Source organism: Haemaphysalis longicornis, unplaced genomic scaffold, assembly GCF_048455015.1.
Source record: "Haemaphysalis longicornis isolate Haplotype H1 unplaced genomic scaffold, Haemaphysalis longicornis Haplotype H1 scaffold_1, whole genome shotgun sequence".
Classification (NCBI taxonomy): Eukaryota; Metazoa; Arthropoda; class Arachnida; order Ixodida; family Ixodidae; genus Haemaphysalis; species Haemaphysalis longicornis.
This window is the reverse complement of record NW_027526203.1, coordinates 295,654,645-295,678,545: the sequence shown is the minus strand read 5'-3', so window position 1 is coordinate 295,678,545 and position 23,901 is coordinate 295,654,645. Positions and strand designations below refer to the sequence as shown.

Below are 23,901 nucleotides of genomic sequence, written 5' to 3'. Positions count from 1 at the left end.
GGTTGCTTCTGCATTGCACAACCTATTCATCATCTGCAAAAATCTGTCCTGTAGGCAACCCCAGGAACCCAGGCCTTGCATGGTTGCTCAATGCCTTCATGAAGTATAGTTAACATTATTTTGTTTGTTTATTTTAATTCTCTTTCATTCCGACCTGCTGTATTGGTCCCCTTATGTAATTTACCACGGCCCTCTGTTCTTTTTCTAAGTCAAGCTCTTGTTCTTTCTTCACAAGGCAGGCATCTAACTTTTGAGAGAATCGAGGACTATAGCTGTGCTTACGTTGAAGTACTTCGGTGATCTAGTGCAATGTAGAGTGCCGCATTTATTTACAGAATGGACTCAACGCACTCCACCTGGCCGCTAAAGAAGGCCACGTCAACGTGGTCAACGAACTGCTCAAGCGTGGAGCTAATGTCAATGCTACCACCAAGGTACGTTGCAGAAACCTTTTTGTAAGAAAAAAGCTCATCAGAATTATTTGACTTTGACATCCTTGTACCTTGTATGTGTAACTTTGTAAGCCTTGTCTCATATGCTGGGCATAACTTGGCCAACTCTGGCAGGCTTCTTTGCATCTGGTGTTTAGCATATTTTTTGTTGTTGTTGTTGCTTTTTTACAGCTGAATTAGCTTACTGGTTCTGCAGGCCTCGAGGAGTCAGTGACGTTCAGTGGCGGCATTAAGTTTTGTAGGTTGTACAGTTATTTTTTTGTTTTTTGTAGGTTGTACAGTTGAAACCTCATTTTGTGAATTTCCGAATGTTACAAACGTATTCGGAGTCCCCGTTTGTTAATAATGCACCAGTGGGGACTATTTGGTGCTGCGTAGATTTGATGCTGCGGTGCTGCCTGTTCGTCCTTGTGGGCTTTTCAACTTTTTAAGTGTTTTCCCACTCAGCTTCATTTGTTGCCCACAGGATTTAATGTATTAGGAAACTTGATCTTGTAAACCTTTCATCCTGACTTATCGAAGGAAGAAAATAGGAGAATAACCTGTTTCGTATCGCCAATACAGCAAAGAAAAAATCACAGGACCATTACTGTAACTCCTAATGCGAAATTTGTGCGCAGTGCGAACTGCAGTTTTCTTGGTCATGGCGCATATCTGCTGCATCTCGGGAAGTGATAGCGTGATCAGCGAATGCACAGCAGCGTGCTACTGAATGCACAGCAGCGAGATAACGCTACTCTGCCGTTATCTCGCGGCGCTTCACTGCCACCGAGCATGTTGTTGCAAATCGTGTTTGAACCTCCTGCGCAAACGTCACGTGGTTCGGATGAGCCACAAACAGAGGAGGAGCATCCGGCGAAAGTGTGAGGGGGAGGCAGTGAGACATGCTGAGCCGTGGCGATGCGCCGGGAGATGACGCCTTAGCAGCGCGTGCCGCCCTTCCCTTCACCAGACGCCGCTTCTCCGTTTTCTTTCTGACTGAGGTGCCTCGCTCGCTCGCTCGGTTACGCGGACGCCGCTATGAAACCCCGGTACCGGGCGCCAAAGCGCTGCCTGCTGAAAGTACAAACCATTGACGAAACAGTGGACAACTTTGCGCCTTCACCAAGGGGCGTGAGATATGGCGTGAAGTCTGAGGAGACTGTTATTGCTATGAGTGGTGCATAATGGCCTTCTTTATCAACATAGCAAAAAACAAGCTTTTTTTACCAGGGAATAATGTTTTCGTTTTCTAGAGTTTTCAGATTTTACAAATTTTCTGATTTTACGGAAGTTTTGTCACTCCCCACCGATTTAGTAGAACTAGGGTTATAAACTGTGGAATACTTAGATGTCAAATTGCCTTTAACTCTTGGTATAAAGCAGTAACACCCTTAAGGATACATGTTGCACCATTTATTCAGTGTAATTCAATTCTGAGGTGTATTGGCTGAGGTAGCCTTTTCTAAAAGTTGGAACCCTTCCGAAATGCAAATATCACTTCTTAGTGTTGCTTGATCAAGCCATGTCCAGACAGGTGCACGACATTTCATAGTTGCCTACTTTAATGATGGGCTGCAATTGTGTTCAGTAGTGTCGCTGGGGCAGTTAAAAGTAGCAGTGGATTCTGATTGGCTCGTAACTTTTCCAGAGTACTAGGGATGCGATCAACAAGCCATAAGAATTATATTGCCATAGAATTGGCAATGATTAATCACCGTTTGAAAGTGACATTCTTTTCATTGGATGGTTGTGTGCTGTTTACTACCAACATCCTTCCATGCTGAAATCCTTGCAAGCAGTAACATATAAAGACTTGCTTTATTTGACACAAGCCAGATTACACCTCTTCCCTGTTATGTGCATTCAACATCAAGTTGTTTTGTAAGGGATGTGGGATTAGTGTAAACGTTACCAGTTTGCAAGAGCTGAATTGCAAGCTTGCAACAAGTTCACAGAAGCTGGATTGCAGATAAACTGTTTGATTTTCTTCTTCATTTCACAGCTTGGCACAACTGACCATAACACCTGTTTTAAAACTACGTTACGATTGATATCTCAAAGGTTGAGTTGCATAACACAGTCGAACCTTGTTAATTCGAACTCCCAGGGGATAGAAAGTCAGTTCGAATTAGCTGGAGTTCGAACTAGTGGGGTTCCTTTGATTGGCGGTACAGCACATGCTACCAGTATTAGAAACGTATGCGCAATAAAGTAGACAGTATTGCATGTCCTTCGGAGTGCACTTTCAATAATTATGTGCTGTGAAAGTACAGCATACGCAATGGTCATTTCGAGATGTGAACCCGAAGAAGCAGGCACGCATTTCGGACTACGATCCATAGTGTGAAGGGTGCGGGGTTTATGTACGTGGGGCAAGCACGCGGTTACAGGTTTGGTAAGCTGCAGAGGCTAGTGACACACTGAACTTTGGCCTTCGGCTTCGAATTTCACGAAAAGTAGTCTGTGCGGACGGGCAATATTGTTCGAATTAACCGTGGAACGTGTTTCAGGTTCGAATTAGTGAGAGTTTTCCCCCATTCCCACACACGTCACTTTGCCGGGACCAATGGACCAGTTCAAGTTAACGAGGCTAGACTGTAATTGAAAGTGCATACTACATAATCCCGCAGTGTCGTTCGCTCACTGCTGTAGGAACTTGGCTACAGCTGACAAAAAGGCAGTGGCCATTTTGCCCGCACTGCACCGATGACGGTGCCCTGTACCCCTCCTCCCTGCCTTCCCCTGACAGAAAGGCAACAGCGCTCTGCACATAGCGTCGCTGGCGGGCCAGGAAGAGGTGGTGAAGCTGCTGGTGCAGAAGCAGGCCAACGTCAACGTGCAGTCCCAGAATGGCTTCACCCCTTTGTACATGGCCGCCCAGGAGAACCACGATGGGGTGGTTCGTTTCCTCCTGGCCAACGGCGCCAATCAGAGCCTCGCCACTGAGGTGAGGGACGCTGGCTGCTGCGCTGGGGCGGGAGGGGGCGTGACCGGTGGGGGCCTTCCCCCTGCGCAGGACGGCTTTACCCCCCTGGCAGTGGCACTGCAGCAGGGACACGACAAGGTGGTGGCCGTGCTGCTGGAGAACGATGCCCGGGGCAAAGTGCGCCTGCCAGCCTTGCACATTGCCTCCAAGAAGGACGACTGCAAGGCAGCTGCCCTGCTGCTTCACAGTGAACACAACCCCGACGTCACTTCCAAGGTCTCGCTCCTCCTTTTCGCCCCGCATTTGCTGCTAGGTGGTGCTTGCGTCTGAATAGCTCATGTCGGGGAGAAGCTGGGGTCCTTTGGCACGGGTTGTCTGCATTGAGGTTCTTATTGCCAAAGCGTTGTTAGCCCGCAATGGCCTACAATAAGCAGCAAGAAAATATGGCTCACTGTGATCCCAAGCAGTCTTGTAGAAAAAAAAAAAAAAAAAGCTGGAATTTTTTTGTTTTGTTTTTGCTCTTGCAGCCTAATTTCAAGGTTATGTTCACTGCTGGTAGCGTCTTAAGGGCTAGGAAAGTTTTGTGGAAAGAAAAGGACTGACCCCTTTTTCATCCACAGAGCTTTTCTTGACTTGTTATTACTAAGGCCTTATTTATTGTCACCAAGACACAGGCGGATATTTTAGGCCATCATACCCCATGGCACAGCTGCCATAATTGTTTGCTTATTACACGAGTTAGGAGGGTTTCATGCGTTGTAAACCAGTTCACTTACTACACCTTTTTTCTCGTTTCATTGCAGTTTCATTGCGGAACATTGCTCAACATTGTGGTTTTATTATTTTTCTGGTGCGACATCATCAGCAGAAGTTGTAATAATGAGTTACTACTGCTATGTCTAGCAGCTCAAATTTGCAGGCTGTGTTGCGTTAACAGCATTTTGCTCGTCTTGCACATTTTTGGCGGTCTCTGAATTGGTGGCCTTCCTGTAGGTTTGTTGCAAAGTGATTTGTTGGCTTTAGCTGGGATTCTGCTAACTCCAAGAACCCTGAAGGTTTTCATATTTCGGTTCTGAGAAGAAGTGTTTGATTTCTCAGCAGTAGTAGTATGCCAGAAGTTCCTAATGGTTCTAACTGCACCACGGAGGTTTGCCAATAATAAAGCTCAAACAGCCCTTATTACTGATTTGCGGGGCTTGCCATTTAAAGGTATAAAATCTATTGCTCAACATGTGTCATTGATTGTTCAGCATCTTAAAATTAAAAAATGTATGTGAAGTACCTGCTGTGATGGCTCAGTGGGTAAGGCGTTCTGCTGCCCAGCACAAATACACGGCTTTGACCCCAGCTGCAGTGGCTGTTGTTCTGATGGAGGTGAAAAGTGAAAATGTCCATGCATTGAAATTCCAGTGCACGCTAAAATCCCCAGGTCGTTTCATATTAAGCCACAGACCTCCACAACTGTGCTCCTCATAGTTTAGGCGTACCTTCGATGTGTAAAAAGCATAATGAAAAAATAATGTTTATTACTACATGATGGGCTTGTACTTAACATGGTCATGTGCTCTATAATTCAAAGGGACTGTTTTAATAGTTATAGGTATGTGTTAAAAAGTCACGGGTAGCTGTCGTATAGATTCCGTCCTCGCTTTGCACTTATTGGGCAAGGTGGGAAGGTCCGGAAAGGACAGCTACGGCAATAGGCTTTCAGAGTAACTAAAATTCACTGGTTATCCAGTGCATGTTGGTGTGGCTCGAGATCATGATAGCCACATTTCTGGTGGAAGCAAGACACTTTCATTGTACATGGTATGAAATAGCTCGAGGTTTTCAACCGTGTTACACCTAGCAGGCCACGTCTTTCTCTTGCATATTAATATAATCTCAAATGTAGCTGATGAGAATTTTACAGAATGACGAAAATAATTTTTTGACAATACATTTTAGTGGAGGAGGTACGTCCGTCGCCTAAGAATTCCTGGGTTGCATTGAAGAGTACATTACTTCTTCAAGGCGGGACCTGTTTAATCATGCTTATGCAGCTTGAAATAAAGCTGGCAGATGTGACCAGCTTGATCAAGTGCATGGAGAGGTGCTGTCAGTCGTGTAACTTTGGGAGAGGACATTCGACAACACTTTACACCTTGTCATTGTCTTCCGTGTCGCACCTTGCTTTTTGCTCGCGTGCCCATAGTCAGCATTGTGCGGTGTCTGAAGGCTGTGACGACTGCTGCCGGCCAGGAATAAAAAAAGTATATAGGAGCTTGCACCATATGGGATGTATTTTTCTGAAAACAATAAGCTAGAACCATAACATCTTGTAACTGGAGCGTAGCAACTTGAAGGGTGATTAGCATGTTTCTGTTAACTATTCTATTCACAGGAAGATAATAGTACCCTTTCCCTTTGGTTAGTCGAACTGTTGTGCTTGTCCACATAAGCTGGAAGTTCCCGTCACATATTCAGGAGGCTTAGGGATCCTTCTTTTGCTTGTGGTAAGTGTGTTCATTACTGGCAGTTACCTTGTATAATGATCATACGTGCTTTCATCCCGAGATAATGGGAGGTGTGAAGGATTATCAAAAGGGATTATTAAGTTTTTCCTTGGTTTTTTTGGGGGGGAAGGTTTTGGTACCCACTTTCATAATGAGGCTTAGTAACATCCTGCTCTTGTCCCGCCTTACTGATATTGCAGAGTGGCTTCACTCCGCTTCACATAGCTGCTCATTATGGCAACAGTAACATTGCCTCTCTGCTGCTGGAGAAGGGAGCGGATGTTAACTTCCCAGCTAAGGTAAGCAAGGCCTGAGCAAGGCTGTGTTTCTCGTCTTTGTTATTGATTCCTCAGTGCTTAGCAGGAAAACAATTTCTCAAGCCCAGTTGACCACCTTTCACATAGGAGTTCTCTTGCTTTTCTTTTTTTTTGTCTTTAAAGTAAAGGAGAGGTTTTTTTTTTGTTATTTCTGAATCCTGTGATAGGCTGTGTCTTGCCAGCATTATGCGAAATAACCAAAGGTGCCTTTCAAAGCACAGCAGGAAAGCAAATGAAGTGCAAGGAAAAGATATTTTCACGTTTTTGAAGAGCCTTTGCCTTGAGGAAATCAGTTCTAGGCCAATGAAATCAGTTAGGAAAGTCCAACTAGTTATAAAATACCTGTAAGGGTAGTGATTCTGAAAAACAGTGATTCCCATAGTTGTCATGGGAACAGGGGACAGTTCTTAATTATTTGTAAAGTTGCTTCAGCAAATGACTACACTGGAGCAAAATTCAACTTTGTGCAATGATTAAAGTTAGGCACATAGAAATGTACATTCAGCTTGGCTAGCACGCGCAGTCATTGTGACCACAAAGCCGTGGGCTGAACTGGCTGCACCGCGTGACAGCTGACCAGCTTAACTGGGAAAAGATGCTCCCTGCTTGCTATTATTTTATTGTGCAGTTGCTTTACTGCAGCAGTGATTGTTATTGCAGAGAATTGACTGTGTAGCCTTTGAACTTCAGCCAACAATGGCCCAGAGCATGTTGTTGCATGAAAGGTTTCGTAATTATATAAGCAAATCAGCAATGTGGTCTAACGTGTAACCTGTCCTGGCTCATTTTATATTGCATCCGAGTCGTGAAACGCAAAAGGTGACAATCTAGCGTGTTGCAAGGTGCAGCCTAAAATGGGGCGAAAAAAGAAATGCGTTTACATCCAGAAGCAAATGCGCCAGCTCTAAGCTGGCTGGATTCTGGTCTCCGATGCTGTCTCTTTCAAGGTGGCCTCCTAGTGCGGTCATGGAAAAGTTGCTCTTTCAAGTGTGATTTTCGGATGACAGGATCAAAAAGTGCGCTAACTTCTCTTTCATGTTCTTGTCGTGTTTCTAGTGTGAGTTCTGAACTATAAACAATTTTTTTACTGTGCAGCTAGTGCTGACTTCTCTTCCTTTGAAATTGAATCGGAAGATTGAGAACACAGCTTTAACCAATAGAAAACATAATATGGAAGTCTGTTACATGAAAATGGTTCGGTAAGAGGTCAGTATTCATTGGAGTGTTACTCACTGTTGTGAATTTGGTCCACAGCACCAGATAACACCGTTACATGTGGCTGCAAAATGGGGAAAAAGCAACATGGTGAAGCTGCTGCTCGAAAAGGGGGCAAAGATGGATGCCTCCACAAGGGTGAGTGGGGCCTGCGTCAGCTCGGCATGCTCGCATGTGTGTGGAGCCTGCACGAACGGGGTAGGGCTGGTGATTTTCTGGGCTGTGCTGTGGGGAAGTGGGCTCTTTATGGCTCAGAATTGCATCAGATACTGTTGGTTCTTGTTGTAAAAGTAGGATTCTTCTATGGTAACCGCAACGTGCAAACAGTTTTCTTTGGTTTCACTGGACTGGATAGTCACCCGGTAGTTCCGCAGCATCAACTGTGGGCAAGGGATGTCAAGGAGGTCAAATTTTTGTTCTGGAACATAAATAACAGGGAGTAGAGAATCCTGATTAAAACAAAAGTCATGAATGCACCAGTAGTTGCAAGCTGCTTTCCTGTAGATGGAGAGAAGTGTCTGATTAGTGGCCTAAAAGTGCTGGTATTTAGTATCCATTTTTTTTGGCTCACCTAGTTGTTACTGTAATTGTGCTGTAGTTGTTTGTACCACTGGGGTAGGCCTTGTGAGACTTCAAGGGACCCTGCAACACTTTATTCAACTTTTTTGAAAATCTGAAATGCTTTAGAACGCAGCCAACAAGTGCGTCCAGTACATAGAATAGGGTATCACAAGGTACAGCCACGATCAAAAGTTTACGGACCGGGAAAATGGCAATTTTAGGTTATTTCTCTTCCGGTAGCAGCCCGACCAACTGCCGTGGGCATGCGAGATGTCGTATAGTTACTGCAGTAATGAAAAATACGGCACATAGTACCCTGGGCTGCGGTGCGGCAGAGAAATATCCCAAATTTGCTGCTTTCGTGATCCGTAATCTTTTGCTCTTGGGTGTACCTCAGCTGAAAATTACTGGTCTATGCCCTCCAGATAACTGAGCAACTCGATCAAGAGATTTTTCTCTCCTCAGTGTGGGCCTTGTTTGTGTGCTCGAATGATATTGATAAAGCTGTGCCACTTCTGTTGGCCTGCTTCCCTTCGGTTGCAGCAATAAACGCATTCGGAAGCCACTCACTAAACGAAATGCAACAAAAGCAATGGAGAAGCTGAAAGGTGTGTCTGCTGTGACGAGCAAATCACACAGTGCCGCTTTTTGCTGGCAATATTTATAGCTTTCGCAGTGCTTACAGGGGCAAAGGAAAAAGTGAAAACATTTATGGAAAGTCTTCCGTGGTCCCGTAAAGGGTTCATGAAGACAAAATACAACTTTGTTTAACTTTAAAGAGCTAGGCTTCAGTATACCTCACTCAGCTCCATTCCAGCCACGGAAGACGTTTTTTAGCCGATAAAAACGCACGAAATACTTGGAACTTTCAAATTTCGCGCCACAGTGACGTGTTATGGGTGCGAGTGACGTCATATGGGCCAGCACTAAAAACATAATTTTCAGTGGGTTAGGTGCACGTTAGCATTCAAGTGATTCGATCAAGCACAACTAGTGGCCCCACTACAATTGTCCAGTCGTGTGTCCTGGCGATTCATTAGCTCGGCCGCCGTCAATCGCCCAAACAAGATTCTGTGACGTCATAGAAAAGTTGCCGGAAACTGGCTAGCGAGTCGCCAATGCTCCACACGTTTTCTTTAATATCTCCGTCATTTTTTCGAAGTTTGCGATGAAATCGGTATCATTGTTATCAGGACAGAGCAGTCTTTCTAATGAACCAAACTTGTATTTTGTCTTCATGGCTCCTTTAAGGGACACTCCTGTTAAAACAGCTTCCTTAACTCTGTGAGACTTGTCAGTCTTGCTACTTTTTTTCCACTGATTTCAAATATGCCATTATTTTTTTAGTCAGTCAATTAGTTACTAAGATAATTAGAGATAATTAGTCATTTTTGGAGGAACAATAGACAAAACAGTGTTAGTAATATTTATATTTTCCAATACTATGAACCCTGGTGAGTGCGATGAGACAATCAGTTTTTTGATGCGCCACTTGGAACTAATTTTACAGCTCATTAAACTTTGGTGGCACCAGTGGCAAGGAACCATTTCGAATGCCCATTTCAAACACCAAAGTTTAATGAGCTGTAAAATTAGTTCCAAGTGGCGCATCAAAAAACTGATTGTCTCATCGCACTCACCAAAGTTAATAGTATCAGAAAATATAAATATTACTAACACTGCTCTGTCTATTGTTCCTCCAAAAATGACTAATTATCTATAATTATTGTGGTAACTAATTGACTGACTCAAAAAATAATGGCATATTTGAAATCAGTGAAAAAAAAAAGCAGCATGACTGACAAGTTTCACAGAGTTTACTTAAAAATTAAAAGAAATTGTTTAAGAGCCATGTCCAGACAGGCCTGCACTGCCTCAGAAGGCATCGTATATGCCTCTGTGTCGGCCAGGCTTCTAGCATCGCAGGTTGACTGGAAGTCCTTCTGAGCCAGCATTTCAGGATGACATTTGTTGGATTGGCTGCCGCACTAGAGGGTCCCACTGGGTGTAAAGTGGTACGGCTGCTGCCGGATAGAGATGCCATGCAAGACATGTGTGCTAAAAAGTTTTAGTAGGCTAAATGCTGTCAAAATAATTTGAATGAACACAGAGCTGCCACCACAGTAGCTTTATAGCCTGTCAAGTTGCTTTAAACAGCAAGAACCTACAATGCAGATCAGATCAGATGTACGTTATCATGCTAGCATGTGGGATATTGCTGAATGGAATCTGAGAATCCACTTTACACGGCCTGCCTAGGTTTTGAACTGAAACAAGGCAAGAAATAAAGCACGTTGCTGAGAATATAGGTTCAGAGAGCTGGCAGAAAGCAGTGACATGGGTCACAAGAGAGGTGGTTGGTTCATACTTTTTTACAAAGTCCATCTGATTTATTTACCTAAGCGAGCCCTTCACTTGGCATATCATAGTTGGAAAACGTGGGGCTATAGTCAGCTATCGTTTGTTTTCAAATAACACCAATTCAGTGTTAACATATGTTCTGGTAAGATTTTATTTTTACTACATGTTGATAAGCCAAAAGGCAGTATGAAGAGTAGTGGCAGTTTTTTATTGTGTCGTTTTTTTTTTTTTTCTGAACTCAGGATGGGCTCACGCCGCTGCACTGTGCGGCTCGTAGCGGCCATGACCAGGTGGTTGAGCAACTGCTTGAGAAGAATGCTCCCATCACAGCCAAGACCAAGGTAAGAGCAGCTGGGCAGTGTCAGCACTGGGTGCTGGTGAGACATTGTGCTGTTATTGGCCTCGAAGATGGGTCATGAGGGTTAGAGCCTGAAATGGGGATGGCATCGAGTAAGTGAGGCTTGTTAAATGATGTAAATTAAGTTGCCTCAGCTGGCACCACCGCTGCCGGGAGGCATGCAGCTCAATTGTGTCCAGTGAAGGTTCAGCAATAGGGCAGTTTGGCGGGTCGGAATACCTTCAGCTCTTTCGTTTCTGTTGCCCTTTTGCAGAATGGACTTGCTCCGCTGCACATGGCATCGCAAGGTGACCATGTAGACAGTGCCCGCATCTTGCTTTACCACAAGGCTCCAGTAGATGACGTCACTGTTGTAAGTACTGGCACCCGGCGTAACTAACTGGCTGACCTCCTTGTGTCAGAAGAGTAGTGTGAATGGACGGAGCATAGGGAAAAAGAAGATGAGCAGGTTGGGTGGGTGTTTGCAAACTAGACCGTATATCTCTTCTGACCTTCTTGCCTTTTTAAAGATGATAGTTTATCTTGGGCTACTTAAATGTGGAAATTTTGGTTTTTCTTCTTGCCTTTATTTTGCCACAACTGCCGAAAGGAAAATATTTGCCAAAGTCAGGCCAGATGAGCATAATTTGACATTTTTGCTGGTCTTTTGCTGAAAGCTGAAATAAGAAGAGGGACTGTCTGTGAAGTGTTCCAAAAGTGCAGTGATATGTTTAGCATTGCATATGTTTGCGCAGACAGATACAGAAAAACAGCTGGTTTCACTAAATTTGTGAACCAGAAGGGCGTCTGATTGTACAGTTGTGAAGCAGCGTGATATGTAGTGATGGTCAAACTGGAATGAAAAATAATGTTCAACCTGTTACAACCAACATCAGTGTGAAGTAGCTTTAGCTGCCTTTGATTTTTTGAGGGAAAATGGGGAGCATGCCCTTTCGCTTCGAAGCAGTAGTCGCTGTTGTCTTTCGTTCCGGGACAGAAGACAGCCAAAAACCCAGCGTGGCTGTTTCGATGCCTGTGTAGCAAACCTGTCAGCGGTCGGTTGTGCTTCTAGGACTACCTGACTGCACTGCACGTGGCTGCACACTGTGGCCACGTCGGAGTGGCCAAGCTGCTGCTGGACCGGCGGGCTGATCCCAACGCCCGGGCCCTGAATGGCTTCACTCCCCTGCACATAGCGTGCAAAAAGAACCGCATCAAGGTGGTGGAGCTGCTGCTGAAGCACGGTGCTTCCATCGAGGCCACCACGGAGGTGAGCATCACGAGCGTGTTCCTCGCTGCTCGTGTGCTGACGGTGTCTGACCTCACACGCAGTCTGGGCTGACACCCCTGCACGTGGCCTCGTTCATGGGCTGCATGAACATTGTCATCTACCTGATCCAACACGGGGCCAACCCGGACATCCCCACCGTCCGGGGAGAGACCCCCCTGCACCTGGCTGCCCGTGCCAACCAGACGGACATCATCCGCATCCTGCTGCGCAACGGGGCACACGTGGACGCCAAAGCCAGGGTTGGTGGAGGATGCCACGGGGGCACTCTCGCTCGGTGCCCAATAGGGGCTGCCCGTTGAAGGGGCTCTTCTGTGCTGGTGGCGTGCAGGAGCTGCAGACTGCCCTGCACATAGCTTCGCGACTGGGCAACGCCGACATGGTGGGGCTGCTGCTGCAGCATGGGGCTGCAGTGGATGCTCCCACCAAGGACGCGTACACGCCCCTGCACGTGGCAGCTCGCGAGGGACAGGACGAAGTGGCCGCCCTGCTGCTTGACCACGGAGCTGCCCTGGCAGCACCAACCAAGGTGAGCGTGCGCCTTCCTGGAAGAAGGAGCGCGGCTCCGTTGACTTGCCTGTACCGGCTAACATTGCCCCGTCCGTGTCTGTGCTGCAGAAAGGGTTCACGCCCCTCCACCTGGCGGCCAAGTATGGCAACCTGAAGGTGGCCCAGCTGTTGCTGCAGAAGGACGCCCCTGTGGATGCCCAGGGCAAGGTGTGTAAGGGATGGCGAATGGCATCTTGCTTTTGTAGGTCGGAAGTTTGTCGTGTACGGTAAAGCTTCAAGTAAGCAAACATTTTGGGTAACAGACAAGCTTCTCTGGTGACGATGAGTCATGATGTACGTATGCATATGCATGCGTACACATGAGCCATTGTCATCATCATGATTGTTGATCACAGGGATGAAAGCCACATCACCTTTAACATCATCGGTATCGTAATTGTTGCCTTCATCATCATCATCGGTATCGTAATTGTTGCCTTCAAGGGTTTGTGTTTGGTGGAGAGGCCAGATGAAGGAATGCTCCTCCTCAGCAGGATTGAGGAGTGGAAGGTTGTGTGAGAAAAATATCTGCTTCTAGACTATCAGGAGGGCTTCAATGCGATACAAATAGAGGGAAATATACATTGATATGAGACAAAGGACAAGAGAGCAGCCTGAGTGTGGTGCCAATATATGTGAGTGTGTGCGGGGTGTGCGTTAGTAGGGGTTGACCTCTTTCATGTGTTTTCGAGGGGTTCCAGAATAAAAAGGCTCATTTCTAGAAGAACATATCGAAGCATGTACTAATTAACAAGAGGAGTGAGCTTTCAGAACGTTATTGTCAGGTAAACAATAACTTGGAATGTGTAAAGGGGTTCTACTGTGTGTAGTGCGTATAAATTGTGTGTTGGGAATTTCACTGCGTTATACTGTGTGTCTACACAGCTTCGGTTATTCTGTGTGTTTCTGGTGTCACATTTGTCGCAATTCTTTGGTGAAGTAAATATGTAGCTCATTGTAATAGTGGGATGTGGCTTCTTTTCAGTAACGTCTTACCACAGTAATGTTTCTTGCTGACCCGTGGTGGTGGGGAATTCTTTTTTCAGAACGGAGTGACACCTCTGCATGTGGCAGCGCATTATGACCACGTAAATGTGGCCCTGTTGCTCTTGGAGAAAGGCGCCTCACCGCACTCAGCAGCACGAAATGGTTTGTTGCATTGCTTGTTAGCATGTAGACACACTGCAGTGTAATACTTGCGGGTCGGAATGCATGCTTTGATAAAAAAAAATAAAAATAGACAAATACACTTATTCATTGGCTGGGCCATGGATGCTAGTTTTTGAATAAAATACATGCATGAGTAGTTTCCTTGTTTCTTTTTTACTAGTGGAGCCCATGTTGAAAAGAAGTTGCCTGCAGATATTTGGGGTGAGATTACTACATACAAAAATAGTGTCTTGCGTCTAGCTTTGAGGGATTACGCCAAATTTAATGCCGTGTCCCTTTTATGAAACTTGCCTGTAGAAGGTTTAGGACAGCTCCTTTATGTAGATATGCCCTAATGTCAACTGGGCAAAGTAGAACTGTTAGTGAACTAGCGTTTTAGCATTCAGAGAGAGGTTTCACTTTTAGCTTAAACGAATAACACAGGGCTGGAGAAAGGACTAACTCGTAGAGATGCAAACAATGTGCGAGAGTGTTTTTGATAGCCACTAAGTGACACATAAACACTTCTAGGCAAGGAGGAAAGAAAAGAACGGTCACATGCGTACGTGGCGAAAAGAGTGAGCAGCATGATGGCACAAGCAAAAATGCTAAGCAACGGAAAAAGTTGGGAAGGACTATGCATAGAAGACTACAAATAACTTCTGAGATATCGGAGCTTTTTGCAGGACTGGTCAGAGATACCCAAAAATGCACTTGGGATTAGGATATATGTGCTGAAAGTGCGAAATATGGATTCATTTCTGCACGAGGTTGCAGGTTCAATTCCCGGCTGTGGCGGCTGCTTGTCTGATGGAGGCGAAAAGCAAAAAAGCCTGTGTGTATGAGATTTCGGCGCACGTTAAAGATCCCCAGGTGGTCAGAATTAATCCGGAGCCCTCCACTATGGCGCGCCTCATCGCCTGCGTTACATCGGCGCGTTAAACCCTAAAATCATTCAATCAATCAATGGATACATTTCTCTTTGATGTATTTGGATATCTCACCCCACCTTCTTAAAAAGGTCGGCCCTTTCCGACAGCATTAGCTCGGTCTCGGCACAACTCCATGGATGCCTTACTATGTACTGGCGTAAATGAGCATAAGATCATGTTGGAATGAACAAACACCACTGCAATTATATTCCACTTTGCATGATTTGAGAGTCCTGAATCATAATATCTTTCTATGTGTTATAAAAGTAACAAAAGACCATTGAGATGGGGACAAGGTCTTCCGCCCTCAAAGGAAAGGAGAAAGCAAAACGGAAGACTATTCCAGTCTCAAAACCTTGCTTGAAGACCGAGACAGCGCAGCTAGTGATGTGCTCATTTACATCAAGAAAAAAAATCTATAAGGGAAATGGAAAAGCAAAAGCAAAACTACAGCTTTCTTCATTTATTCATAAACAAAGCACTCTTTGTTGTTGAAAAAACCCAAAAGAACTGCAAAAAGCAAGATCTCTGAGAGTAAAATGTTATGCGGCCGTTAGGGTCTCTTTAGTGAGGCTTGTGTCGAAAAGGGCTGCTATGTGGCTGTTGTGTGCCTGGCAGAAACGTGTGAAGGCAACCTTAATAGGATCTTGTAGCTGTTAGTTAGAAAAATCTTCAGTGCTTTTGTGTGTACGCTGATTGATGCATGGCTTCCATTTTGGATAGTCCAGTGTTGCAGAAAGCCTGCTATCAGTGCTATGTGAAATTCAAGCTGAGAGGACATGCACACAGCAAGCTGAGGCTGCTTCACCTGTGCCCTTCAAGCAATAAATCTCTTATAATTTATGCACTTGTTACATTTCTTGTTGAATTAAAAAGAAAGCCACCAAGGCAGATTTGTTGGTTATTTTTTCTTCTCCACATCAGCAAGGAAGGTACAAAGAGGAGGCCTTAAAATGCATGATCTATTACTGTCTCCTGTCGGGGAGTTGTTTTTACATTGGCCTAACTGACCAATGTGCCACTAGTCATTTACACAAACATGTCAATTCCTTGGAAGGGGTATTGCAAGCAGCCATTTGGTCAGTTGGAAGTCAGCAACGAATGCACTGTCAGTCAAAGCTATCGCATGTTGGAGATCATTTGATATTTTTATGTCAGACAAAGTGGAGGTGCATATGCCTTTGATTGCACTGAGGCTGGTGGGAGCGTGGGTTATAGGCTCCGTGCGCTGGTATGGCGGCAACACCGGCACCTGAACAACTAGTGCCACCTCCAGCCACCCCTGCATTAGACCGATGTTGACATCGCCAGCGTGCTGTCCCTGCACAGCCCGCGCTATGGTGCGATGAGTGATTACTTGACCCATCGCACTCGTTTTAATGGTTTTAGAGAGATGCGAAATATTGGAAGGTTTTATGCAAGAAAACTGGAAAACGTGGTCACCAGCCACACGCCGCAAACAATGTTTACTGCTTTTGGGAGGAGCTAGTGAGCGCAACGGAGCCATCCGATGTTTTTAGCAATGGTGTGGGCACAGAACAGGTGTGGGCTGCAACTTTTAGTTAAAGGCGGGTACCATGAATAGTTGTGAGTTGTGTTGTAAACACGCAGCTCACGCATCAGTGCATCTTATTAAGATTTTCGCGAATCCAAGCGACATAGTCGGGGCAAGCCGCACGTGCAAGGCTGGGTGCCACGGCTCCTGTAAACATGCTGATGCAGTTGCTGTATCTTCAACTCATAGATGTGAACACCGGGCAGCTACTGCCCACTTTCAGTGCCAGCATTAGTGTGGTGTTCCTTCTGTCTGATTCAACAAAATGTTAGTCGTATGGAGTTGGCCGCGATATCTGCGTCGAAGCAGCCACGGCTGCCGCACGGGCAGGGGCTCCGCACATACACGTAGAAAGGGGTAAGCAGCAACGAGCACCCTAATACATAACAGGAATCAAGCATATAGATTGCTAAAACATAAGCGAAACGTAATAATAGACTGCTGGGGTAGGAATATGCTTAGTGACAAAAGAAAAAAAAAAAAGCCAGACACCATCACTTCTCCAAGGTGATGTGCATGTTTATGACCCATTTGTTCAGCCTGCTGTGGTTGCCTGGGGAGCCCTGCAGCTTCGTGTCAACCTTTGCTCCACCTCATATCCCGTAGCACGCAAGGAAGATTGCTGGGGGGTATGCTGGTGCACTATTTTTATTCACGTGGAAATTCCCGTTGCACATGCACGTTTTGGCAAGCACCGGCTGTCGCAGGTTCCCACCAAAGATAGCAGGCGTGCACAGAAACAAGATCCCCGAGTATAAACCGCGTTCACACAAAAGAGCAAAACAAACGTTTATGGCCAGAAGTCAATCGTTGTTGTTTACATTGCACGTTGCTCTGTGTGGATTCATCGCTGTCGCCGTTCCACTTAATTTCAAGGGAAGCGAAAAAAATTATTTTTTCGGCAGCCGGCTCGCGGCATTTTAAAAGAATGTTGCGAAAGCCGTAGACCCAGCAGTACACACATCAAGCATGAATTTTTCGCAATGACTGCGAAATCTCTGCCTTATACCACAGCTCCTCCGGGCTGACCAACATCCGATTTTAGACGTCACCACTGTTTGGCGGCACTGCGGTTGTGCTCGAAACACCAGTGCACGGAACCTATAGAGTCGAGCATTCTTGCTTAGGCTTGTATGGTGTGTTTTCTGTTCATCATATATGCACCATTACCTTACTCCTCACCTAGCAGTACATACATGTAGCTCTGTAATCTGATAGCCTTGTTTGTGCTCCCTTTTATGCCCTTGTCTCAGTGGTAATGGTCTTTTACCCTTAAGTCGTATGCACCAACAAGCCCCTTCACTTTCAATTTCATGTAACTACTATTGTGCTTTTGCCTGGAATCCTGGCTTTTATTTTTTTATCTTTCTTTGCTGGCCATGGGCTTTTCTATGGGCAGAAAGTGCAGAACTACGGAAAAAAGGACAGTGAATATAAACGACCTTTTACACTGGTAACAAGAAACGCTGTTGCTCCAGCTACTTGTTTCCGTTTTTTTTCCTCACTAACTGAAGGTCTTCGCTAACCATGTGGCTCAACAACCATGATGCCTGTCGTCAGAATGCCCGCGGCAACCGTCAATCGCACGTGTGGTGCTGCACGGGTGGGTGATTTGCGGGTCCCCTGATGTGACTGCCACCGCTCGTGTTTTTTCCTCTCTGGAACGCTGCAGGGTACACGCCACTTCACGTGGCCGCTCGGAAGGACCAGATGGACATAGCCAGCAGCCTGTTGGAGTACGGAGCCAAGCCGGGAGCTGAATCACGGGCGGGCTTCACACCTCTGCACTTGGCCGCTCAAGAAGGCCATGCCGACCTGGCTGCCCTGCTAGTCGAGCATGGTGCGGACTGTGACGCCAAGGCCAAGGTGCGCGCGGGCTGCCCGCCTCCCGTGTGGATACACGTAGCGGGCCTGGTTTTAGGAGCGTTTAGTGTGGCAGAAGAATGGGGTACAAGTACAGGTAACAAATTCAGTTTCTATGAAAGCAAGGCGAGGGGCTAAAACGCCCAAGTGGCCAGTTTTTGGTGCATGTTGAAGATTCCCGGGTGGTCTGAATTAATTTGTAGCCCTCCACTATGGCGCAACAGTTAGTCCAGGTGTAGCTTTAGAGCGTAAATCCCCAAGAGTCTGAAATTTCTTTGAAAACAGTGTTGCCAGACTAAGGCAGTAGAGCTTGAATGTGGGCAGTTCTGAAGAACAGTAGGCAAACGAGTGTGTTTTGTACTGTACAAAGCTCGCCATGTTCTTCAAAATTGCTGATTGGATGGACATGGACCGCCACTGGGTAGGAAATGCCAGAGAGGTGGCTCAAACACAAACGCTGGAAATTCGTTTTGCAAGGGGGTATATTTTGTGATATCCAACAATGAGGGCTGCATTGGGGAGCTGCAGAGAATATGAGACTGTCTTAAAATTGATCAGAATGGCCATCTTCTTGTTTACTAGCAGGATAGGTTGGAGCACTTTTAATCACAGAGGCCCATAAAACTTAATTGTAGAGAAGTCCTCTTAACTCTTTCACTACCGCCGGAAAATTGACTAATTTTAGGGGTCCAAGAAAACATTTTTTTTCCTGCTAAAAAATTGGTTAGGCACTAATTGCAGGAGCACAAAACGCAGATTATTTAACGGCATTTCCCATAATACCAGTTTTTTAAAGGCTTTTATATATCATAGTTGTAAAAAAAATATCAAAACCAAAATTTTTGTCAAGTTGCCAAAAAAAAATAATAAAAAATGAGTTGTGTATATCAAACCACCGTTAGTAGAAAAAAATTAGAATATACATTTTGTAGGAAAACATTTCAAAAACTCGCCCTAGAAAAAATGCCGACTTGCGCGGAACAGTTTGTCAGATATAAAAAAAAAATGTTAGCATGCACGGTGCTCGTGTCATGCGGTGAAGCCCAACCTCTAATTCAAAATGTGCAATTTCGGGTGGTTTCCTGGAATAAATCTGGGTGTTTGTCATTATCAGAGGCACCAATTTGCCCCCACATAACGTAAAAACATCTTTTCAATGGCTGACTTTGCATTTACAGCGAGCACAATATTTGGGACAAGCACGCGATGCGGAAAAAAACATGCATGAAGTTGAAAACGGAACGCCGTGGCTGATGCTTGTTGTCGTTCACGGTCAGTTATCTCTCAAAACATAAAGCTGAGCTTTATTATCATCTTCTTACTCGCAATTGTAGCCTTGCTCGCAAAAATGAGGTACTATGCGCCAGAATCGTGCCCTGCGGTCTTTGGCCGAGTAGCAGTTGCGCGATAAAAAAGATCGGCACAACGAGCCTCCTCTATTGCAGCGCCACCTAACATTTTTCAAATGAAACAGTAGAAAAACTTATCAGAGACTCCGTCCAAATAGACAGTTCAACTAAGCAGCAACATTAGACACCCGGATATACCCTCGCATGGAAACGAAACTGGAAGGCGAACAGCTGGCAGTGTAAGGCCGGTTTGAAGCGCTGTCCTTGGCGGAACAGATATCTGGCGACTGGGTGTGACCTTTTGACTTGCATCTGAAGTTCTTATCGCAGAAATCAGGTTAGGGTGGGGGGAAATCAGGAGCGCCGTGCTTTGTTCGAGGATCAGTCGCGGACGCTTCAGGCGCCATGGCAGGTAGCCTTGAAGTTGGGTAACTGCGTAGTAGCGCTAAATATGAATTTCACGATGCAGAAACGAAACTGAAACTGTTGTAAAACTGTTTGAGAATGGTCCTGCCCGGGTAAGTAGAACTACCACAGTACATAGAACAACGTGCGCAAAGGCAATAAAACTGCCTAAAATCATAAAGTAGCTTTGCAACCAGGCACTGCTTGACATTTTCAGCCGATTTCTGGGATTATTACTGTCAGAGCGCGAACCTTACGATTGAAAATCGTTTGCTAGTTCCCCATTCACGCCCTGATAACAAAAAACAAGCGCTGGTGCAGAGTAATTACGAGTTGCACGCATTCTTCGTTGGTAGCCATGACGCGCGATGACCACGGCCCTTTTCCACACCCAGGTGATTCAAAAGCGTGTCAAAAATCACGTTTCCGTTGCAAAAATGAAAACAAAACTGATTTTGAAAGGCCATTTTCTGATCGAACTCCGAACAGCTTTACTTGTTCGAGAAACGCCTGGAACGCTATGAAAAGGCGCTCCCAAAAGTATCGATCAAATTGATCGATTTTGATAGGCGCGGTAGCGAAAGAGTTAACACTTCCCTGCCCACCGGAGGAAAAGCAGGGATTTTGGTAGTCTAGCAAACATTTTATTCGGGGTCGCAAAAAGTAGGCAACATGTAAGTGTATGGTATCGAGAGTAAATTTGCTTTGCAGTGGTAATTGTTTCAAGCAAGTATTTATTTGAAAAAAAGCTGCACAGGAAAGTTTTGGGACAAACACACACAAAAAAAAGCAAAAACGTTGGTGTTGCCCCACAAAGAAAAAATACACAGGAATGAATGAATGACTTTAATGCAGAGAGGAGACTAAAAATTAGCCCTGTGGGTAAAAATACACAAAAAATTTAAGATATACATTTTATACATATACTATCAGTGCAAAACTGCTGCAAATATCGAACGCCTAACTGTAAAATTTCTTGACTGACAAAAAAAAAGTGTTAGCACTAGTCGGTTTCGTGCCACTGTGCAAAGCAGTTCCTCAAAACAGTTTGGCCACACATGCATCGCAGAAAACATTGCACTATGTAGTGGGTTTCGTGCCACTGTGCAAAGCAGTTCCTCAAAATATAGTTTGGCCACACATGCATCGCAGAAAACATTGGTTTTCTGCTTCACTCATTTTTGTTCTTAGCACAATTCACAGTTTCGATACTTTGGCATTTTCTGTGGCTTGGGTTCAACAGGGGTATCAGGTTCTGGGCTGGTTGGCGCAGTGTTGCTTTCGGTGATGAAATCCGATTATGAAAAGTTATTCTCGAACTCAGTGCTCCTAATGTCATCCAAAAAGTCACATGTAGAATCGTCCAAATCACTAAAAGTGTGGTGTTTCCGTGGCGCTGTAGCATGCAATGTCAACACCGTCTCGATATCATCCGAGCGCCCGTCACATGACACCGGCGGGGCTTTAATATTACAGTAACGAATATTACAGTATTCGAATTTGCTTTGACTCGAATTTAAAATTTCTGATATTTCGAAGTATTCGGGGTGAACGAATATTAATACTGTGTTCAAGTTTCGGTTTCGTTAGGCATAAAAAAACCAAAGAGGATCTAAGTGTTTTTACTACTCAGTAGATGGAGTCAGCTCTCGTAGTGTACTCGGAAAGCGCCAAATTCAAATGGGAAAACGTCAAAATTTGAACTTGAAAGCGTCGATAATGTACTATCAATTTGAATAGGCGTGGGCAGGGAGGTGTTAAGGTGTCACTTCTGGAATTGCGCATTGAATCATCATGGCCTGTCCCGAGCTGTTCCTGCCTCCATGCCGTAGCTGTTTACACTGTTAAGGAGTAACAAGCAGCTGTCACATTTCTGATATTTAGAGCTTTTGACTAGCTTTTGAACATTTCTTTTTTAGCATTCACAAGCTAGAGATAGCCCAAAGAACTACCGTAAAATCTCGACTGATCCAAAAGATAATTTACTCTGGAGTTTGGTGTGAACTTCCTTTTTTTTTTTTTTTTTGCATACACCTTCAACGTTTTCCGATTTTTAAAAAGCTACAGCGCAAAGTCCACAATGACGAAAAGAGAGGACAAGAAAGAGGACAAGCACTCATCCTTTTGTCCTCTTTCTTTGTCATCATGGGCTTTGGCTCCAGCTTTTTAGAAGTGGCGTGCCAACTTGCCGTAAAATATGTTTTCCTGAAATAATGTCCTGATTTCTGACTGAATAATAGCCCAGCTTCTCATTTTCACTAGATTTACTGCTGTTTTTGGGTGGGCTATTTATCTTGCTGTAGACATACATTCTCAGTGGAACGGTAGCGAGGCAATGTGGTGGTTCCCTTGTGAGACAAGGCTCTTGTTTGCTTCCTCTGCTTCCTGAATTGGTTGTTTGAGCTCCTACAGAAGGGTGTGTTACAGAACTAGTGCTGCTAACTCATTTTGATGTGTTTTCCATCGTATCAGCGGGCTACGCATGCTGTGGGAGGACAGCAGGTTTTCTGGTTAGGTTAACGACATGATAAAAGGACTACTATTGCTTTGTCCTTTTCCCGTGGGAGTTACTGGCTACACATGGCCTTCTAGAGGTGAAATAGTTCATCTAGGTTTAATGATTATTGCCTTAAAGGCCAACTGCACTCAAAATTTCGGCCTCTTGAAAACGCTATTTCCGTATAATCTGCCTAGAAAGAAAGCAAGATGCAAAATACAACAGCTGAAATACACGCGTGGACGCCGCAAGCGGTCAGCAAAAATCAGTGATTTTTAAACCGAAATCGAGGGGAGCGCGGCCATTAAAGGGATGTTGCAGCCGTCCAGCGAGCGGCTGGACAGTCAGCAGCTTGAGAGCAAGCCTGTGCGCAAGCTCTACGCGCGCTTGGGGCAGCAAATGAGCGAAGCGTTCGCAGCAGAGCTCGACCGGTTCTCCAGCTGCGTGGCTGGCCAGAGGAAGAAGCCCCAAACGGCTGGAGCGTCACAGGCGCGCCATGGCTGTTTACGCGATCCACTGGCAGGTGCAGCGTGGTCCGCGGCGCTTTTTTAAGCGCTTCTGACTGATTAACGAGGCGTTTCATAGGGCTACCACTCGTGTCCCATCTGATTTGGTGGTACTTGCTACACATTAAAAATAAATTTGGTCGAGGTGAAATTTGAGTGCAGTTGGCCTTTAATTGTAGCCCACTTGCGTTAAAAGTCACATAAAAGCTGAACCAGTCTAAATTTTAAGGAAACAGCCGTGCCTTATTGGGGAAAATAGGGGGCCATAAAACATTTTGGATGTGTAGCCCGGTTATAGTAGCAAGGGGGATAGCCCCCGATGGTGTCGGTAATGCCAGCCTGGCCAGACTGCCATTGTGATGGCAGCAGCTTTGATCCTGCTCTGCTTTGCCTGTTGTGTGCTCGCAGAATGGGCTGACACCCATGCACCTGTGCGCTCAAGAGGACAGGGTGGAAGTGGCAACTATTCTGGCTAAGCATGGGGCCTCCCTTGATCCGACGACCAAGGCTGGCTACACTCCACTGCACGTGGCTTGCCATTTTGGCCAGACTAACATGATCCGTTTTCTGTTGCGTCAAGGGGCCAACGTTAATGCCACGACGTCGGTAAGTGGCCTTTGGTCTCTCCCATGGCAAGTGAATTGTTTTTTTTGTCCAAAAAGTTGGTTTCCTTGTTTTGAACATTTAAATTATGCTGGAGCTGCTTGTCTATCTATCCGAGTGAAAGTTTAGGTAGGTGTCAGTAACTCCTTACCCTAAGTCAAACCACTGTCACGGTTTCGAGAAATGAAGTCAACAATGTAGACATCTTTTTGAGCAAACCCCACTGGATCCCCATCACATCAGGAGTGCGTTGGGGAGCCATTGCGAGACAGCGGAAAGGGTGTGGACCAGCAGATTTTGGTGTCTGGTTATAAAGGTCTTTCAAACTTAGTCACGTTGATGCAAGTTGCGATTGTACAGTAATCCTAACGTGTTGGGCAAAAAATGAGATAGAAAAAAGAAACAGCTAGGCCAAAAGGCCATGCACAGCCATCTAGTGCGTGTTCATTGTGTGATAGTATGTCAGTAGCCGCTGTTGTTAGATGGAGCATGGGTGTATGGTTCAAAGCTTCCGGTTGGCTCTGAAGATCTTATGCAGTCGAGAGGTTTATGATAGCAA

General features: G+C 45.3%; 1 protein-coding gene across 10 annotated transcripts in view; it reads left to right on the top strand.

The window, feature by feature from the left end:
* The window catches only part of LOC144148417 (uncharacterized), a 203,713-nt gene that overhangs the window by 23,534 nt on the left and 156,278 nt on the right, over window positions 1–23,901 (top strand). For all 10 annotated transcript variants that reach the window (XM_077680008.1, XM_077679998.1, XM_077680004.1 and 7 more), the window contains exons 3-16: window positions 336–434; window positions 3,184–3,381; window positions 3,451–3,636; window positions 6,056–6,154; window positions 7,427–7,525; window positions 10,552–10,650; window positions 10,921–11,019; window positions 11,719–11,916; window positions 11,979–12,176; window positions 12,266–12,463; window positions 12,553–12,651; window positions 13,530–13,632; window positions 17,792–17,985; window positions 23,148–23,345. In XM_077680008.1, the coding sequence (XP_077536134.1) occupies window positions 336–434; window positions 3,184–3,381; window positions 3,451–3,636; window positions 6,056–6,154; window positions 7,427–7,525; window positions 10,552–10,650; window positions 10,921–11,019; window positions 11,719–11,916; window positions 11,979–12,176; window positions 12,266–12,463; window positions 12,553–12,651; window positions 13,530–13,632; window positions 17,792–17,985; window positions 23,148–23,345 (2,067 nt within the window). The remainder of the gene's footprint in view (window positions 1–335; window positions 435–3,183; window positions 3,382–3,450; window positions 3,637–6,055; window positions 6,155–7,426; window positions 7,526–10,551; window positions 10,651–10,920; window positions 11,020–11,718; window positions 11,917–11,978; window positions 12,177–12,265; window positions 12,464–12,552; window positions 12,652–13,529; window positions 13,633–17,791; window positions 17,986–23,147; window positions 23,346–23,901) is intronic.